The sequence below is a fragment of the Bos indicus x Bos taurus genome, chromosome 22 (assembly GCF_003369695.1).
Source record: "Bos indicus x Bos taurus breed Angus x Brahman F1 hybrid chromosome 22, Bos_hybrid_MaternalHap_v2.0, whole genome shotgun sequence".
NCBI classification, from domain to species: domain Eukaryota; kingdom Metazoa; phylum Chordata; class Mammalia; order Artiodactyla; family Bovidae; genus Bos; species Bos indicus x Bos taurus.
The window spans coordinates 53,790,098-53,809,020 of NC_040097.1; the positions used below are offsets into that span (position 1 = coordinate 53,790,098).

The 18,923-nt window shown below is 40.2% G+C and overlaps 1 protein-coding gene across 1 annotated transcript in view; it reads left to right on the forward strand.

Annotated features, from left to right (window-relative positions):
* Positions 1–18,923, forward strand: part of DYNC1LI1 (dynein cytoplasmic 1 light intermediate chain 1) — a 53,324-nt gene that overhangs the window by 27,459 nt on the left and 6,942 nt on the right. Inside the window, exons 3-10 of the mRNA XM_027522268.1 lie at positions 7,595–7,711; positions 8,433–8,663; positions 10,722–10,891; positions 13,049–13,142; positions 15,740–15,875; positions 16,587–16,698; positions 18,619–18,678; positions 18,803–18,847. Coding sequence (XP_027378069.1) covers positions 7,595–7,711; positions 8,433–8,663; positions 10,722–10,891; positions 13,049–13,142; positions 15,740–15,875; positions 16,587–16,698; positions 18,619–18,678; positions 18,803–18,847 — 965 coding nt within the window. The remainder of the gene's footprint in view (positions 1–7,594; positions 7,712–8,432; positions 8,664–10,721; positions 10,892–13,048; positions 13,143–15,739; positions 15,876–16,586; positions 16,699–18,618; positions 18,679–18,802; positions 18,848–18,923) is intronic.

Consider the following 18,923-nt stretch of genomic DNA (forward strand, 5'->3'; position numbering starts at 1 on the left):
TAAAACAAACGTCATTTGTGGTCCTTAGAGTAGAATCAGGAGAGTGGGAACAGAACCACCCATCACTCAAAGGCAGTTGAGAGAGAGGAATCCTTAAATTGCCTTTCTTCTGAAAGTAAATGGCCCCTGAAACAGGAATACTTTATTATTTTGTCATAAGACAGAAATAATAAGCAGTATGTTTGTTTTCTGAAGATTTAGTGTGTGTGTGTGTGTGTGTGTAGTATATTGGAAAGTGGACACTTAAAATATCTATTTGGCTGCACTGGGTCTTAGTTGTGATGCTTGGAATCTTTAGTTACGGCATGTGAGCTCTTGGTTGCAGTATGTGGGATCTGGTTCCCAACCAAGGATGGAACGCAGATCCCCTGTATTGGGAGCGCAGAGTCGTAGCCACTGGACCACCAGGGAAGTCCCAAGGAAAGAGGGTGTTTTGGAGTTCAAGTTTTTTTTATCACTTCAGATCCTGACCTTGTCATTTCCTAACTATTTGAGACTTTGGATAAGACATTTTAACAGTTCTGAACCCTAGTATCCTCAAATGGGAGGTAATCATCATGCTCCCAGAGATGTGGTTATATTGGAATTAGACTGTTGGTTAAATGCATATGATGGATGTGAGAGATGGACCATAATGTGAGTGGAGCGCTGAAGAATTGATGCTGTTGAACTGTGGTGTTGGAGAAGACTCTTGAGAGTCCCTTGGACTGCAAGGAGATCAAACCAGTCAATCCTAAAGGAAATCAATACTGAATATTCATTGGAAGGACTGATGCTGAAGCTGAAACTCCAGTACTTTGGCCACCTGATGCGAAGAACTGACTCATTGGAAGAGACCCTGATGCTGGGAGGGATTGGGAGCAGGAGGAGAAGGGGACGACAGAGGATGAGATGGCTGGATGGCATCACCGCCGAGATGGACATGAGTCTGAGTGAACTCCGGGAGTGGGTGAAGGACAGGGAGGCCTGGTGTGCTGCGGTCCACGGGTTGCAGAGAGTCGGACACGACTGATGACTGGACTGACCGAGCGGCATGAGATCGGCCATCGGTGTTTGCTGCCACTGCTGCTTCCATAGAGATGGGAGCAGCAGTTACGGTGGTCCTGACTGCTCAGAGTGTGGGTGAACAAAGGTAGATGACAGTCTTAATTTTTCTTACGTAGAAACATGGTGATGAACTTGAAATTTCATCCTTTTTCTATCCTAACTTCTGAGGCTTTTGCATTTCAAAGCCATTAATACACAATAAATAGTAATACATGGGCTTCCCTGGTAGCTCAGCTGGTAATGAATCTGCCTACAGCGTGGGAGACTGACGTTTGATCCCTGGGTTGGCAAGATCCCCTGAAGAAGGGGAGAGCTCTCCACTCCAATATTCTGGCCTGGAGAATTCCACGGATTGTATAGGCCATCGGGTCGCAAAAGAGTTAGACACGACTGAGGTACTTTCACTTTCAATACATAATAAAGTTTAAAAACCCTCCGTACCTGGTTAAGGGGACAAAATTTGTGTCTTTCACTCAGGGGTTTGTGAAAGTTGTATTACTATTTTGCCACATTTTTTCTTGTTTGTGACAATTTATCAGTGGCTGCTTTGTAGGCAGCTTAGGAATATACCTTCCATTGTGAAGAGTTAGTAAGCACCGGGATGTAGCAGTCATCAGCACACAAAAATGCCTGGTCCTCCGGAGTTTTGGGTGATAGAGTGACTAAGCAAAAAAAACAGACAAACCTATGTTCTGTTAGTAAGTTCAGTGGAGAAAAATAAAACACACAGCAGGAGTGTTGGGAGGTTGTGACTTATTTTTTTCTCTAAGCTTGTGAGTTTAAATACAGTGGTTACGAACAATTTACCTGAGGACATGATATTTGAGGGAGGTTGGGAGGAAGCTTAGGTAACAAACGTAACATAAATTTCTGAAGAGAGTATGTTCTAAATGGGAGGGAACAGCGGATCAAAGCCTTGAGGTTGGAATGTTACATGAATAATTAGGTGGCAAGATAACAGTACTGCTTTTATGCATATTGCCCCGTGAGTTATTCATGGGACCTCTAAATGGGTTTGAACAATAAGTGGTTGAGCAGCTGAGACTGGAAGGAAATCTGAGAGTCACTAGATTATAGGTGGTACTGAAGTCTTGTGTGGAGATTCTGTTGGAATTGTGTGTAGAGTGAGGAGAGCAGGGGTCTGAGGAAGGAACCCTGGGGAACACAAACATTGGGTGGTTTGGAAACCTTCCAGGAAGATGTAGGGCCGACCACTGAAGGCAGGTGGGAGCACAGCAGAGGGTGGGGCAAGGGACAGGCTTCTCTGCCTTCTGTGTCTCCTTTCCCTCTCTGCCAACTCCCAGCAGTGCAGCCTTTGAGTCCAGCTGCCACCCCCGCCTCCACCCCTGACCGTAATACGCTAGTTCAGGCCTGCCTCTTGCTGCTGCTGCTGCTGCCGAGTCGCATCAGTCGTGACTCTGCCTCTCGCCAGCATTCCACTAATAGCCTAGTATGGTTAAATCCCCTACGTATGAACAAGTTCTGTTCTGAGAGCTCGTTTATAAGTTCAGTTTGTTCCTAAGTCCAACAGAGTTAGCCTAGGTACCCAACTAACAAAATTGTCTATAGAGTACTGCGCTGTAACAGGTTTATAATACTTTTCACACAAACTATATGTATGGAAAAAATAAACACAAAAAATAAAACGTTTAATCTTATAGTACAGTACCTTGCCTGCAGTGCAGGAGACCCAGGTTCAATCCCTGGGTTGGGAAGATGCCCTGGAGAAGGAAATAGCACCCCACTCCAGTATTCTTGCCTGGAAAAATCCCATGGACAGAGGAGCCTGGCAGGCTACAGTCCATGGGGTCGAAGAGAGTCGGACACGACCGAGCGACTAATCCTTGCCACCTTGTACAGTAGTGCAGTGCAGCAGCTGGCACGCAGGGTCTGGCATTGAGTGAGGAGGCAATAAGAGTTACTGACTGGAGGAGGGAAAGGACGTGGGAGATGGTAGGTAGACCTGAAGGATGTTAGCGACGGGAGACAGAGCAAGCTGCAGTTTCACTCATGCCTGATGTTGATGGAAGGCACACTCACGTTTTTGAAAGTTTGCAACTTGCAGGTTTGTATGTAGGGGGCTTACTGTATCTAGTCTTCTTACTCTCAAACTTAGCTTTTCAGTCACCCTGCCACACTTTTGCGATAGCAGTCTTTCTAAAATGCCTAAATACCACCAGGATAATGTCTATCTCAGACTGGTGTAGGATGCCCTTCATAATCTTGCATTCCCTCTTTGTGCTCACTTTCTGGCCCCTTTCTTCCTCACATCCTACATTTCTTGCATTCAAATTATCTGTCTTTTCTAGAAGGACACTTCTTTGCCTCCAGGTTCTGGATGTGTTTTCCTACTTCTTGGAGAGAGTAACTCAGTATGGTTCATGAACACAACAAGGTTTGACTGAAATATTACCTTCTCTTCAAAACCCTTTTTGACTTCCAGGCAAAACCAGAGTCTTCCTTTGGGCTGGCTTCCTGGTTGTTGCCCATCTCTGCTGTAGTCCTGATGACAGCATCTTGAACTCCTCTTCTGCTTGTTTTCCCCTCTCCAGTTTATGAGCTCGTAGGACAGCATCTTTGACCGTGGATCTCTGTATTTCTAGTGCTTGGCTTTAGTGTAGTAAATGTCTATGCAGCGGTTCTCAAAGTGTAGTCCTTGGACCAGCAGCATCAGCAACACTGGGAGCTTGTTAGAAATGCAGATGTGTGGGCCCCACCCCAGGCTTACTGAATCAGGAAGCCAGGAGGCGAGGCCCAGCAGTGTGTTTTAACAAGCCCCCCAGGGGAGTCTGATGCATTTTTGAGAATCATTAATCCAGTGAAGTGAATGATGGTAAACAAACTCTCATCTCACGAAAGTGAGGGAGAGCCCTTCCACTTGTCTACAGACCTCAGAAAAAGGAAACAGCCACGCTATAGTGATGGCTGCAAGAACTTAGAATCGTAAGCCTATGTCCTTATGATTGACAGTATATATGTGTGTGTGTGTGTGTTTTTAATTCATTTATTTGACTTCTCCGCACGGCATGTGGAATCTCAGTACCCTGACCAGGGATTGAACCTGTGCCCCCTGTATCGGAAGTGCAGTCTTAACCACTAGTTGTTGCTGTTCGCTGGCTAAGTCGTGTCTGACTCTTTGCAACCCCATGCACTGCAGCATGCCAAGCTCCTCTGTCCTCCTCTGTCTTCCAGAGCTTGCTCAGACTCCTGTCTGTTGAGTCGGTGATGCCATCCAACCATCTCATCCTCTGTCGTCCCCTTCTCCTTTTGCCTTCAATCTTTCCCAGCATCAGGGTCTTTTCCACTGAGTCGATTCTTGGTATCTTCACTGTCCTCTTAACCACTAGACTGCTAGGGAAAATCCCACAATTGATAATATTTGTTGATATGTCAGGGGAGTGTGTAATTTCCTTGGTTCTGTCTCACTGCACCAAAAATGTGAAATGACTGACTGGTGTTACGGCTTGGTTACAGCTCAGTTTTATTTGGTAAGCAAAGGAACATACATCCTTGAGGTGTGAGGCGGGCCGACCCAAAAGAAGAGAGGGGCTCAGTTTGGCTCCTCTTTTTATATGTTCCTTCTTCTCACCCAAGCCTGCTGTGTGTAAAATGGGCTAGCCAGGAGGGCTGTTTGTTCCACCCGAGGTCTCACTCTGGTCCTCGGATTTTCTTTCGTTCATTTTCTTGGGCTTTTCCTTTCTTTGTCTTTTAGCCACCGCCATTTTGGAGTCCGTTTTCCTATTCTAACTACCTAACAGTGTCATGAATTTGGAGTTCTGACCTGATACTACTTACAAGCCTTTACAGTTAGAATTAGATAAACTAAAAGGAGACAGAAACTTACAGCTTAAGGAAACACTCGTCATCTCACCGTAGATGACCAAATTATCAGTGATTGTTTCTAACTGATGTTGCTGTGGTTTTATTCTTTTTGTTTATGCTTAAGATCATCTACAAGTATATGTACTTTTTATTCAGAAATGTTTATATAGAAAATATATATTTGAAACGTTTAAAAAAAGTTGAAACTAACTCAAGTTTTTTGACTCTTCTAAACATACCCTTTCACTTTCTAACATCTAAAATGGAAATTAAAGAGATAAGCTAAATCCTGGGTCATATTAAGTGAAGTTTTACCTGACTACTTACTGCCTGTTTTTATGTACTTTGAAAATATAGTGCCTGATGACTTGTATCTACTATTATAGTGCCGCACAGAATAGTCTCACAGCCTTAAAAATCCTCTGATCTTGCCAAGGACCCTCTTTAAAAGCAAGTTTTCCTAGATATCACTATGATTTAGACTGTTTTATGTCTGTTGCTCATGCCCACTTAGTTGACTAGATATAAATTCTTAAGTTTTGTTTTATAGTTCTTGAACTACAGAAGCAAATTATATAGAGACTTCCCTGGCGGTCCAGTGGTTAAGACTACACTTTCAGTGCAGAGGGTGTGGGTTTGATCCCTGATGGGATAAAATCCCACGTGCTGCATGATGCAAACAAACAAAAAAAATTATAAAGTAAATGCCATAAGAACTGTAAAACTGATAACATTCAAATTAGTAATCAGTATAACAAATGATGTTTTGCTGAAATTAAATAAGTTTAATAGTAAACTGAAGTCTGTGTTTTCATTTTCACTGGTTGAATTTGTGATTTCTATTTTAAGTGTAATTATCACAGAATGCATGTCATTATCATAGTTATTACTGTTTTCAACCCAGTTTGTTATTTTGATGGACTCTTTATTTTGTTGTTTTCTGCACCACGTGGCTTGTGGGATCTTAGTTCCCTGACCAGGGATTGAATCCAGCTTCAGGAGGGAAGCACTGAGTCCTAAACAGTGGACCACCAGCAAATTCCCTTGGTGGATCTTTAATAGTTTACTGCAAAAATAGTGCTGAAAAATAAGTACTCTTTTTAATGACAAGTTCTTTATTGCTTAGTTAAGGCTACACTTACTGGTCTCCTGAAAATAGTTTTCTTCCATGCATCTATTTAAATACAGGTTTTTTCCCCAAGCACCTGTTTAAATACTGGCTTCCCTGGTGGCTCAGCAGTAAAGAATCCACTTGAAATGCAGGAGACACAGGTTCGGTTCCTGCGTGGGGAAGATGCCCTAGAGTAGGAAATGGCAACTCACTCCAGTATTCTTGCCTGGAAAATCCTATGGACAGAGGAGCCTGGCGGGCTACAGTCCACGGGGTCCCAAAGAGCGGAACGCGACTGAAGCGACTGAACAATAGCAAAGGCTGCACTTACTGCTGTGAAGTGTTGAGAAATGGTTTAAAACCAATAGGAGCAGTGCGATTGAGAACAGCATTGACTTCCCTGGGACACTTTGTTGTGAGTTTGGCTTGCCCCTGTGGCCACTCTCTGCTCTGTTCTGTCTGCGTCCCTTGGCCTTAGCTTGGCACCAGTAGAATGATAAACACCAGTGCACAGGTGGCTACTGCAGTTTCTTGACAGCTTTGACAGCTAAGGATAGCTAGAAAATCCAGGATATATATATATAGTTTCTTAAATGCTCAACATGAAAGTTAAAAATAATTTTGAAATTCTCAGAGAACTCATGAATCTGTAGAAATAAGTCCTTAGATCCAAGAAACTCACTTTTATTAAGTACTAATAACATGATATTGCCAATAACAAAAGAAGTCCATGAAATAGTAACATGTAGTATTTAAAGAAAGTGTAAGTAAAGTTGCTCAGTTGTGTCCAACCATGGGATTTTCCAGGCAAGTGTCCTGGAGTGGGTTGCCATTTCCTTTTCCAGGGGATCTTCCTGACCCAGGGATCAAACCTGGCTCTCCCACACTGCAGGCAGACACTTTACCATCTGAGCCACCAGGGAAGCCCCAATATTAAAAAAAAAAGCTTTTTAAAAAAACCTCCCACCAAACCATCAAATAGCTGGCCTAGTTTTAAGCTTGTGAAATTTGTGCCAGGTTTAAGTCACATGATTTCTTGCTATTAATATTTTTTAAGCCTACAGTTTTTGTCTATTCTACATTCTCTCTACCCTTGTTCTTACTCAACTCACTACCCCTAAGTTACTCACCCCTCTCCTTTGCTACGTATTTCTTATGGCTTCCTGATTTGGGTGAGGTCAGTCACAGGTCCCTGCCCTGGTCAGTTTTTACCTATGACCCTTCCTTCATGAGTGGCCCTTGGGTGTGTGCACGTGATGCCAACTGGACCAACTAAAAGTCTTTACCTGAGAGTCTTCAGACTGGAAAATGACAGAGAGAGTCTTTTATTCCTTGTAGCTTGAATGAGGATGGTGTAAAAGTTGAGCTTCTTAAAAGATAGCCACAGAGGAGATCATTCGTAATAGAAGAAATAGAGGCTTAACAAGAGGAGTGGAGATAATGGAGAGAGAATCATGGAGGTGAAGTCTGCATCTTCTCCTGTACAGTTACCTACTCATCTGGCAAATTACCCTCTTGGTTGAAGCTAGTTCCAATTGGGTTTTTCACTCAGCACACTAGAAAGCATCCTTAAATAGTCCATATTATAATTTTAAAGATCTGTCCTTTTTACAGGTGAAGATGGGGCTGGAAAAACAAGCTTAATAAGAAAAATTCAGGGAATAGAGGAGTACAAGAAAGGAAGAGGATTGGAATATCTGTATTTAAATGTTCATGATGAAGACAGGGACGGTGAGTGTCGTTCACTTGTAATTAATTTTCCTGGTGTCTTTCTTCAAGTTGCGCTGCTGTCCATATGAATATTGGTCTTTGACTTTGCTTAGTGTCATTTATTTTACCAGGATTCGTACTATCTCATGCCAGTCAGTGAATAGTTTAGGGTTTGGGATTGGGATTCATATGGTGGTATTTTTAAACATCTTAAGGTATTGGTATGTGAACTTCAGCTTTCTCGCTGACCTTGAAGAATCTCAGTTTTTAAGTTCCATTTCTCTCCTGTTTAGTGAAATAAGAGTGTTTTGTGAATATTTTGCCCTCGTTTTTCTGTCTTCTCATTTTTTAACAAGAAAATGTCATACACTTCCCAGCTTTTTTCATCTGATCAGCCATTTTTATCTTCTGTAGATCACTTGCTTTCTCATTTTTGTATATAATATCTTGAATATGCATGGCTCTATCTTCTGATGGTAAGAATAGAAACAAGTGATTCAGTCTGTGGTTTGGGATTGAGAAGTTCGAAGTAGAGGATGCTCATTTTCTGTGTTGGCAGTTAAATCATTTTCTTGAATATTCATTAGGAATATACTGAATTGGTAGACGTCACCTAAGTAGTTGAACCTTGCCAAAGGAAACCTCTCCTGTGGAGCTGCCCTAGAATACCAAGTAGTATTGTGAGTTGGATGATGAGATGACTTTATCTTGTTGCCGTGGTAACCTTCTTTGTCTTTTGCAGATCAAACAAGATGCAATGTATGGATCTTGGATGGAGACCCATATCACAAAGGCCTCCTTAAATTTTCACTGGATGCCATTTCTCTGAAGGACACTCTAGTTATGCTGGTTGTTGACATGTCAAAGCCTTGGACTGCTTTGGATTCTTTACAGAAATGGGCAAGTGTTGTTAGAGAACATATTGACAAATTGAAAATTCCTCCTGAAGAAATGAAAGAAATGGAACAAAAGTGTGAGTAGTCTAGACAATACAGATTTCGAAGACAAAATTTCCTAGTTGACTTTCATAATTGTTAGGAATTTTTGAGTTTGAAAAAGATTTGATGATGGAAACATAATGTGAATACTGCCTTTGAAATTCAGTTTGGATGACGTGCTAAGTTTTAATATAGCTTTACACTGGAAGCATACGCATAATGGCAGACTCTTCTGAAGAGATGCCCTTTCTTGTTTGCCAAAAGGCCGTATGTGTTCATTTGGAGAGCGGTATTTCAGGATAAAAAATTCTGAATCTTTCTACAGCTGCTCATTTTCAGTAGTTTAGTTTCTTGATAAGTGGAGCAATCTTATTAACCTTGTCAAAATGAAGTATGTCCATAAGGATGTTAACACTATAACATAAAGATGTGAAGCTGGTTTTATGGTTTATGAAGTACATAATGTATTTTGTATGTGCCCATGTAAGTTGGAAATTTTCATGGAAATTATGAAAATAATATGGGTTGTTTCTGACAAGTTGTAAGCCAGTCGTCACAATTCTTTATTTCACTGAGAGCTCTTCATATGTCGGTGTTGCACTTCGTTTAAGGAAATATACAGATGGCATGCTGCTGTTCTTTGCTGTCGTTAGCTAATAACTTTTAGGGGAAATTTGACAGCTTACTGAAATTTATGTGCATGGAAACAGTAGAAACGTAAGAGAATGTATGTCCTAAATCATTAAAAAAGATATCTAACTGCTTTTAATCTATAACTTTCTTTTCTTTTTGGCCATTGCCTATGGAGCTTTTTCCTGCCTCTCTAAGTTTCTGCCATAAGGTGGTTCTCAGTCTGTGGTCCCACGACCGGCAACAGTACAGCTGGGAGTTTGTTAGAAATACATATTCTCAGGCCCTGCCGTAGACTGCTGAGTGAGAAACTTGTGGTGCGTGCTCAAATTTGAGAACCACTGTGAGGTTTCAGCCTCCTATTTGAAGGGCAGTAGAGGTGTGCATGGGCTTCCCGGGTAGCTCAGCGGTAAAGAATTCACCTGTGATGCAGAAGATACCACGGATTTGATCCCTGGGTCGGGAGGATCCCCTGGGGGAGGGCATGGTAACCCACTCCAGTATTCTTGCCTGGGAGAATCCCGGTGGATGGAGGAGCCTGTCAGGCCGCAGTCCATGGGGTTGCACAGAGTCGGACCTGACTGAAGCGACTGAGCGCGCGTGCGCAAAGGTGTGCCCGTGCCCCTGTGTACTGCAGGGGCCGCGGCCAGCTGTCCAGGGCACCCTCTTCCCGACCCCATGTCGGTTAGGAGAGTTTTCCTCCTCTGTGATTCTGTATAATATTCCCTCATGCACTTATTATCCTGTGCTGTCGTTTTGCCTTTAAACATGAAAATCAGTCCTGTAGAAATCCCTGTGTGTATCTATCATTGGTTCCTTAAGAATTCTTTGACGAGGAATTACTAAATCAGAGTATACTTTGTTAAGGCCCTTGGTATACTCACAGTAGCTTTTTTTTAAGTGAAGGTTTTGATAGTTTTGCAGATGAGTTCTAAAAATTTATCAGTTTTGGTAATACCTCATTAGTTCTTATGGGAGTGATAGAATAAATATGGCTCAAGATTGGACCTAGATAAAAAGACCTGAATAAAACGTTTAGAGAGAAGTTACTATTAGAAAGTCATCTGGAACCGTCTTTTAAATTGTGGACCCCCCCAACACACATTTATCTTTTCCTTTATCTGTCAAGTGCCCTTTGTGAGTTAGAGAGGAAGAGGGACAAAGCTCGGTTGTGACTTGCCCACAGTAATTTGCCCAGATGAGCCAGGCCTGCATTGAACCCCGCTCTTTGGAACCACTCAGCGTTTGTTCTGCCTCCTGATAATTAATGTGGGTCTAGCATCCAGTGTTTATGTACTGTCTTTGAAGCAGATTTCTCAAACCCTTTTTGTTGCTTATAAGACCAAGTACGAACTCTAGTGAAAAAAAAAAAAAACATGTCTAGATTATGGCAGAAAAACTACCTAGTGAAATGAAAAGCTGTTTCTAAACTATGTATTAAATTACCTTCCTTTGATTTTCAGTGGTGAGAGATTTTCAAGAATATGTAGAACCAGGAGAAGATTTCCCAGCTTCCCCTCAGAGAAGAAGTACCGCGTCACAGGAAGACAGAGATGACAGCGTGCTCTTGCCTCTGGGTGCGGACACGCTTACACAGAACTTGGGCGTCCCAGTACTAGTGGTGTGCACAAAGGTCAGTCTGCTTCCTGTAGGTTCTGCTACTGATGTTGGCCCAGGATGAACAGCTGTTTATTTTCTAGGCTCCTTGTGGTGTTGACGCATTAGTTTTTCTAGGTAACTTCCAGACTAGAAATAATAGTTAAAAATATTGAATGCTGTTCACATGTTCACCTTGTGATCTAAATCGTAGTTTCCTTTGAAAGAAAGTGTTACTTCAGATGTTCTATTGTGATTGAATTTCATTTTCCTAATTCTGATTAGAGTTCAAATTGTCAGTTTATTAGAAAGAATTACAGGTAAGATGATGATTATCAAGTTTGTAAAATATTTTCCTGCATTGAGTTATATATGCCGATATTTTGATATATTAGGAGATTTTGTATGTAGAATGGACTTGATTTTAAAGACTTTTATCAGTGCTTGTTATGTAAAGTTGATATGCATCTATCAAAAGCCTTTTATTAAAGAGATTCTGGTAGGGTTGCTATTATAAAAATTCTGTTAATTTCATTCTGTCACTGTATATATACACTTTATAATAAAATCAGATTTCCTTTAAAAAATAATTTATACTTCATCTTCTACCTATTTGGTCTTAAGTAGTGTGTTTTTACTTTAGTAAGCCACGAACTAGTTAAGAAAATGATAGAACATATAAACGCTTTTGCTATCTAAAATTATTATCAAAAAGTAATGTGAAATTTGTGCATATAATTGAAAGAGGGTATGGAATTCATCTTTCGGATAAAAATGATAAATTTTAAAATATTTAATTTTTGAAGAGTTTAAAGTAAAACTTATCAATAACAAAGGAATGGGGGTACGATTGAAAATAATTAAGTCAAAATTTGTTGCCTGCTTTTCAGATGGTAATTCTGGTGTAGGTGGAAGTGTTGCTCGTACCTTTTCTGTAAACCTGTGCCTAAGCTCTCCCAGTAGAGTCCTTTCGCGTATGGCTTGTTTTGATTTTGTTTGGCAAACAGCTGCTTATCGGCAGCTATTTTCCTGTTTTTACACTGCAGATTGCCTCATAAAAGATCTTATTTTCTAATGAAAAAAATGTTGAGTTTAAAAGGGACCTGAATCAGTATCAGATGAGTCATAGATTCATAAAATTTTCAAGCCAGAAGAGATCATTTATAGTATTTCATAGAATCTAAGGCACCATCAGTTCTACTTGAGTTTAAGAGGTTTTACAATATGTGGATGTGGGAGAATGTGTGTCTCAGATTAGATGGGTTACTCAGCTCATTTTACAGACCCTGGACATTGAGGTTCAGCCTGTTACTTGCCACATCCTCATAGTTCAGTTAAAAATATCTTTAGTAAACTGTCATGTTTTGCCAAGTGACATTATAGTAATTATATGTATCTTTAATAATTTGAAATGCTCTCAGTTCTATAGAATGGACAAATATGCCACATTTTATATGCTGTTTATAAAGGAAACCGTTCTATGATAAACATATGCATGACAAAAAATGACAGATTGGACCCTAAATTAATACTTGTTCATTTTTAGATTTCATAAGCTTCCAATTCAGAAGTTTTGGTGACGTTACTTGGATGTCATGTTTGGAACATGCTTTAATTTTTTTCCTAACATTTTTTTGTTGCAAGTAGAAATCAGATTTGTTTCTTTGATTGAACTGGTGACATTTCAGAAATACCCTGTAATTTCTCTTTTCTGTTGTTGGTAAAATTGAAGTGAGAGTGAATAAAAGCACCAGAAAAGTAATGAAGGTCAGTTTAGAGTTGTCAGATAATCAGAGGAACAAAGGGGAAATGGTGTGTGGTACAGACTCCCTGGAGATACGGAGTGTTTTAGAGAACTTGTTCTAGAATGTAAGTCATTGAGTTAACAAGTATAACCGCCGTTTATAAGCTTGTCCTGTTACTCTTCCTTTATGTACCAAAACTTTCTCTTTGGTGTTCTTATCACCAGAGAGATCAGTGTATCATAGAAGTCAGTACTTCTTTAAGTAATGAAAGCATTCATTAGTCTCAAGACTCTGACTAAAAGTCTCTAGACAGATAGGAGTAATTGATACTCTAGGTCCATATCAGAGTTGTAATTTTGTGATATTCTCCCACCCAAAATTGAATTTAAATCATTATATTATTATTTAAAGTTAATATTGTTCTTTTTAAAATTATTTTAACTCATTAGTGTGATGCCATTAGTGTGTTGGAGAAAGAACATGACTACAGAGATGAGCATTTTGATTTTATTCAGTCACATATCCGGAAGTTTTGTTTACAGTGTATCCTTTTAATACATTGGTTGGTGCAATATTTCTAAGCTGTTTGTTTATTTAAGTTGAGGAGTAAATTGATGAACTTAGAAATTCTATAAACTTTTATCTTCCTACCTCTGGTTAGAAATTTCATTTTAATTCCCAAGTGTCTTGGTATTTTGAGATACAAAAGCAAGTACTGAAATATGTAACTTTGATTTGATGTGTTTAAAGTACTATGATTAAGAAAAATAATTCTCAGACTTATGCAGAAAATTCTAACAAGTTAGCATTGTAAATATTCTCATTTAAAACTGGTGTTCATTACTTGGGGGTGGGGGGTAGGGCAAGATCAGTGTTTGGGTTTGTGTGTTCTTATTTTTAATATGTTTGGTATGTTAATCATCTCCAGAGTATGCATTCATCTCCATTGCATAGTCTGATGCAATGGTTTTAAATGGTTTTTAAATCTGGCTCTGCCCATCTAAAAGTTAACTGAATTGGAACATTCAAAAGGAAGGCTGGAGAAATCTGTGCTAAATTCTGAAAAAGCTTTCTGGGTTAATTTTGATGATCACAAGGTTAGAAAATCAATCATAGGAATCTTGTGTAGTCTAGGTTGCAAGGATTAGATGAGCCAATGAATATACAGCTAAGCAGAGGATAAAATGAATCAGTGAGTGAATGCTTTTAGAATTTCCTGTTGAAAACTTCAGATGGCTTGAGAGCACTGAAGGAGAAGTGTGCTCAACTCGCCCCTCCTGGATCAGATTTGGTGCAGTTGCATTCCCGAACCAAAGCTTGTGGGTCTGAAAAGTGACTAAATGATAGGTATTAGGACTAGATAGGAAGAGTAAGTGACAGACATGTGCTTAGAGTGTCCAAAGGTTTTCATCGTCATTAGTGCACGTTGACCACGTGGAGAAAGCCTGGCCGAATAGTGAATAAGATCGCTTGACCCTGGGAGCCTCCCTTTCCCCCTTTTCCTTCAGGACTTTGTCCTCTGCTGCCCTTTCTCTTCTCATGCCACATAACGGTTAGTTGGGTTGAATTAAAGGGCGTTCATCTGCCAAAGAAAACAAAAAGTGGGAGTAATTGAAGTCAGGTGTTTATGGCCTTTTTAATTATCTTTGCAGATTAGAAAATTTGAGAACAAGCACTCTCTTTAAATGATTATTTAAAACTACACTTGAAAATGTATATAGAGAGATGTAATCAGGAAGAAGAGTGTCCACTAAAATAATTACAGGCCTGTAGTAAAGCCGGCTGATTTTAAAAGAATACAAAACATATCACTTCAGGAGAGTGAGTTGTGTGTGCGTGTGTGTGTATGTGTGAGTGAGTGAACTGAAGTGAAAAGTGAAGTCGCTTAGTCATGTCTGACTCTTTGCGACCCCAAGGACTGTGAGCTGCCAGCCTCCTCCGTCCATGGGATTTTCCAGGCAATAATACTGGAGAGGGTTGCCATTTGCTTCTCCAGGGGATCTTCCCGACCCAGGGATTGAACCCCGGTCTCCTGCATTGCAGGCAGACGCTTTACTGTCCAAGCCACCAGGGAGTGAGGGCAACAATTCAAAATCATGTTTCCTTTAAAATTAAAAGATGTTTCATTATAATGCAAATTTTCCAGCTGTATAAATCTTCCAAATTATCATAAATTGGTTCTCATTGTGAGAAAGATGGTTGCTAAGTTCACACAGTTAAGCTTTTACTTAAGATTGTGAAGTTTGTTTCTACCAAATTAAGTATTATGACAAGTTAAGTATATTTAGCAAAACTACTTTAAGGTTCTCAAGCTTTGGTTCGTGTCCTAGAAAATACAAATATCCCGGTTCAGAGGTTACAGCAGTCTCATCACTTCCTCCTGGCCTGAGTCACCATCTCTCTTGGGACCCAGCATCAAGTACTAGCAGATCCCCCTGAGCAGTGGTCAGATTTCTGTTAGCCACTCCCACCACATCATCTACTGGTAGTCACATGGCCCCTTTTTCTACAGGTGTCTCTTGATCTTTTGGTCCACCAGGTCATGTGGATAAAGGTCACAGTTAGAATCTGTGTTCGTTACTGCGTGTTCATGTAGGCTTGTGTTATATCACATTTTGGTCACAGTTGCTGTGGATTGTTCCTGAAAGCTCCTTGATGTTTCTTGATGGTTCATCTTCTCTGTTCAGTGGCTTTCCTGAGCTTTCTCCCCAAAGTCCTGATTCCTGAGACTAGTAAAAACTATAAGACATGCTAGTGCTGACTACCTTTGTTGAAAAGGCAAGACGGTTTTGATAAATAATATCCCTCCTTCATGAAGTTTAAGAAGGTAAAAAGCAAAAACAAATCTTGTCTTCATGTGCTGTAAATACAGAGGTAGTGGACGCAGTTAATTACCTTTACTTTCTTGGCTAACGAGATTTTTGCCCTCCTGAGTTAAATCAATTATGTAGAGATTGTTTCATTTGAATTTAACGTGTGTGAAATACTTTATGATTTTGAAATTCTTGATTACCATGTAATTATATCCATGGAAATTGTTTTTGAAACTAATATGCTATAAATGTTAAGCTGAGAACACAGACTTTTACAGTACCTCTTCATGGAGTTTGTCCAAAAATTTCTTTAACGGTATAATTCAGATGGTGCAGCACTTATATACGCTTCAGTAAAAGAAAATAAAAATATAGATTTAGTATATAAGTACATCGTCCAGAAACTCTATGGATTTCCTTATAAGATTCCTGCTGTTGTTGTGGAAAAAGATGCAGTATTTATGTAAGTATGCTTTTTTAAATTTTTTTGGCTGTGCCATGCAGCACATGGGATCTTAGTTCCCCAACCAAGGGTCGAACCCTTGCCCCCTGCATTGGAAGTGCTCAGTCTTAACCACTGGACCATCAGGAAGGTCCTACTGTACTCCTAAGTATATTGTTCTGTCATATACTGTTGCTGCAGTTTGATGCTGTATCATTTTCGGTTTTGAAGTGAGACTAGTAAACTTTTCCATGATGAGTTGGTGAGAATCTGTTCCTAGATTATTTTATTTATAACATGCTTTGATCTATTATGGTTGCCTTTTAGATTTACTACTGGCCTGAGCCTTTTTGAAAGGCTGCTATTATAGCTAACCTATGTATTGGGTGCATGTATCAGTCAGTGTATCTGTTCTTTAATTGAGTAACGGTACGTAAAGGACCCAATGTATAATAACCTAGATATGGTTTGAAAAGTTACCTGAATAAATTGGGAGGTAACACTAATGATTAGTTCCTCTCAAAAAACCTGTAATGTCAGTTCTAGAATCAAGAAAGTTAATAAATTTAAGTAGAAATTAGTAAACTTTAACTTGAGTATTGTAATAGATTAATTTTCTATAATTGGTCAAATTTAACTTCATAAAAACTGTTCTCCTTAATCTGATCATGGATGGAATGAAAGAATGACTGTATAAATGGTTGAGAATTTATCATCTGTGTTTCTTTCTAGTCCAGCAGGGTGGGATAATGATAAGAAAATAGGAATATTACATGAAAACTTTCAAACGTTAAAAGCAGAAGATAATTTTGAAGACATCATAACTAAACCACCTGTCCGAAAGGTAAATTTTAGTGTATAGTCTTAATAGTCTTTTAAACTGAGGGGGAAGCCTATAATTTTAAGATTGTAGGTAGAAAGGTAAGGGGTTTCATTTCTGTCAAGTTGTGAACTTTACAACCTGGGGCTCAATCAAAGCCAAGAACACCTTGGTGGAAAAATTGTATTCGCTTTTGGCTCTTGAGACAGATCTCGCATCTTCTTCATGGTCATGAGTTGTTCACACGAGCCCAGCAGGTCCAGGGGCTGCCAGGCTCCATTTTATTCTGTATTGTTGCATGTCATTCTTAAGATTTTTAAATCTGATTCTGGATGATACTCTGCTTTCATATGTCTTGATTTCGCTAAGGATGGTGTTTTATGGTTAGATAGTATAGACACTTCTGAAAAGCTGTATAAAGTTGAGTGTTCGCATTTAGTAAGTTCTCACTGACTTTTAATTTGAACGTGCTTCAGGAAAAAGTAATGTTGATTCAGCATATAATAAGGTTCTTAATTAAAAGTCCAAACATTTACAGAGCAGTTAGAAATAAGAAACAGCATCAAATGAAAACTCAGTTGGTGTGTTATTCAGTTTGAATGTCTATTAAAAGAAATGCACACTTTAAAAACAATTTTTTCCCATTCTCTCTTTTACCAACGAAATTGTGCTTCAAATTGTTTTTTATTCATTCCACAAATATTTATTGAGCTGTCGTTTAGGCATTAGGTGCTAAACAGGACCATGAGGTAGTGAATCTGTAGATGCCATCACTCAGGTGGTGATCTGTGCTCTGGAAAGGAAGCCCAGTCAGGGAGGGAGAGTGCGTGGGTGGGAGGTTACAGTCGGGAATGGGGAGGGCAGGTCTGATGAGAGGGGAGGATATGGAGGCACAGAAAGAGAACGTGCACGCGCCCTGAGGCAGGAGTGTGTAAGGCGGCTGGAGGAGCTGGGAAAGAGCCCCTGGGAGGGCCAGAGCAGAGGGAAGAAAGGCAGAGTGAGGGTCTTGCAGGGCCTCAGCATTAGGCTGCAGGCAGGACTTTGGATTTCATGCTCAGTGGGGTGGAAAGTGACAGGCAGGCAAGCTGCAGTGGAGCTGGGATCCAGCCTGCCTTAACCTTTCCAAAGGATCGCCCTGGCTGCTGGTTGACAAACAAGACACGGCCTGCCTTGCACAGAAACAAGAGGAGCAGGAGGCATTGGCAGCACCGCCCCCCCCCGCCTTTATTTTCTAATTATTCAGCAGATGGAAGAGATATTATATTTTTATTTCAGGAAACGAGGAGCAAGTTGCTCTTCTCTCAACTGGGATATTATTGGCCCTTTTAAAACACCTAACTGTTGTTTTGTTGTTGTTGTTTAGTCGCCAAGTTTTGTCTGACTCTTTCGCAACCCCATGGGCTGCTCACCAGACTCCCCTGTCGGTGGGACTCTCCAGGCAAGCATACTGAAGTGGGTTGCCATTCCGTTATCCAGGGGGTCTTCCTGACCCAGGGATTGAACCTGTGTCTCCTGCATTATATTCTTTACCACTGAGTTGCGCAGATTTTATAAGCATGTATAAGTCTTATAAGAGTCTGTATGCGTGTGGCTCTTGGATTGTGCTGTCCAGTGCAGTAGGAACTAGTTACATATGGCTCTTAAGTGTAAATTAAGTACAACTAAATGAGAAATTCAGTTCCTCAGTCATGCTAGCCGTTATTGCAGCTCCTCAGTAGCCACTGGCTGGCAGGTTGGACAGCACAGATACGGACATTTATATTAGTGCAGATCAGCATTGGACGGCTCTGCTGAAGGGCCCTGGGGAGGGCAGTCCACCCATGTATATGTGATACAGGTAATATTCATATTCTTAGTGTTTTTAAAAAATTGTGCTAATCTAGACAGTGAGTTATGACTGACTTTAGCATAATGACCTGTTCATTTATGCATTGCTCATTTCAGTTTGTGCATGAGAAAGAAATTATGGCGGAAGATGACCAAGTGTTTCTTATGAAGCTACAGGTATGAAATTACATCAGAAGCAGACTTAGTATGGTTAATGGTTAAACAGTTCTTGTACACATTTTCTTTAAAAACAGCAGTACATGACTGAATTTCTAACCTAGACTTTTTGTGTGTTTTCCAGTCCCTTTTAGCAAAGCAACCACCAACTGCAGCTGGAAGGCCTGTGGTCAGTATTACAGATCCTGACTAAATGATGAAAATGCAGTGCATATTGTTTTAGTTCTTAGTTTCTTTAATTGTAT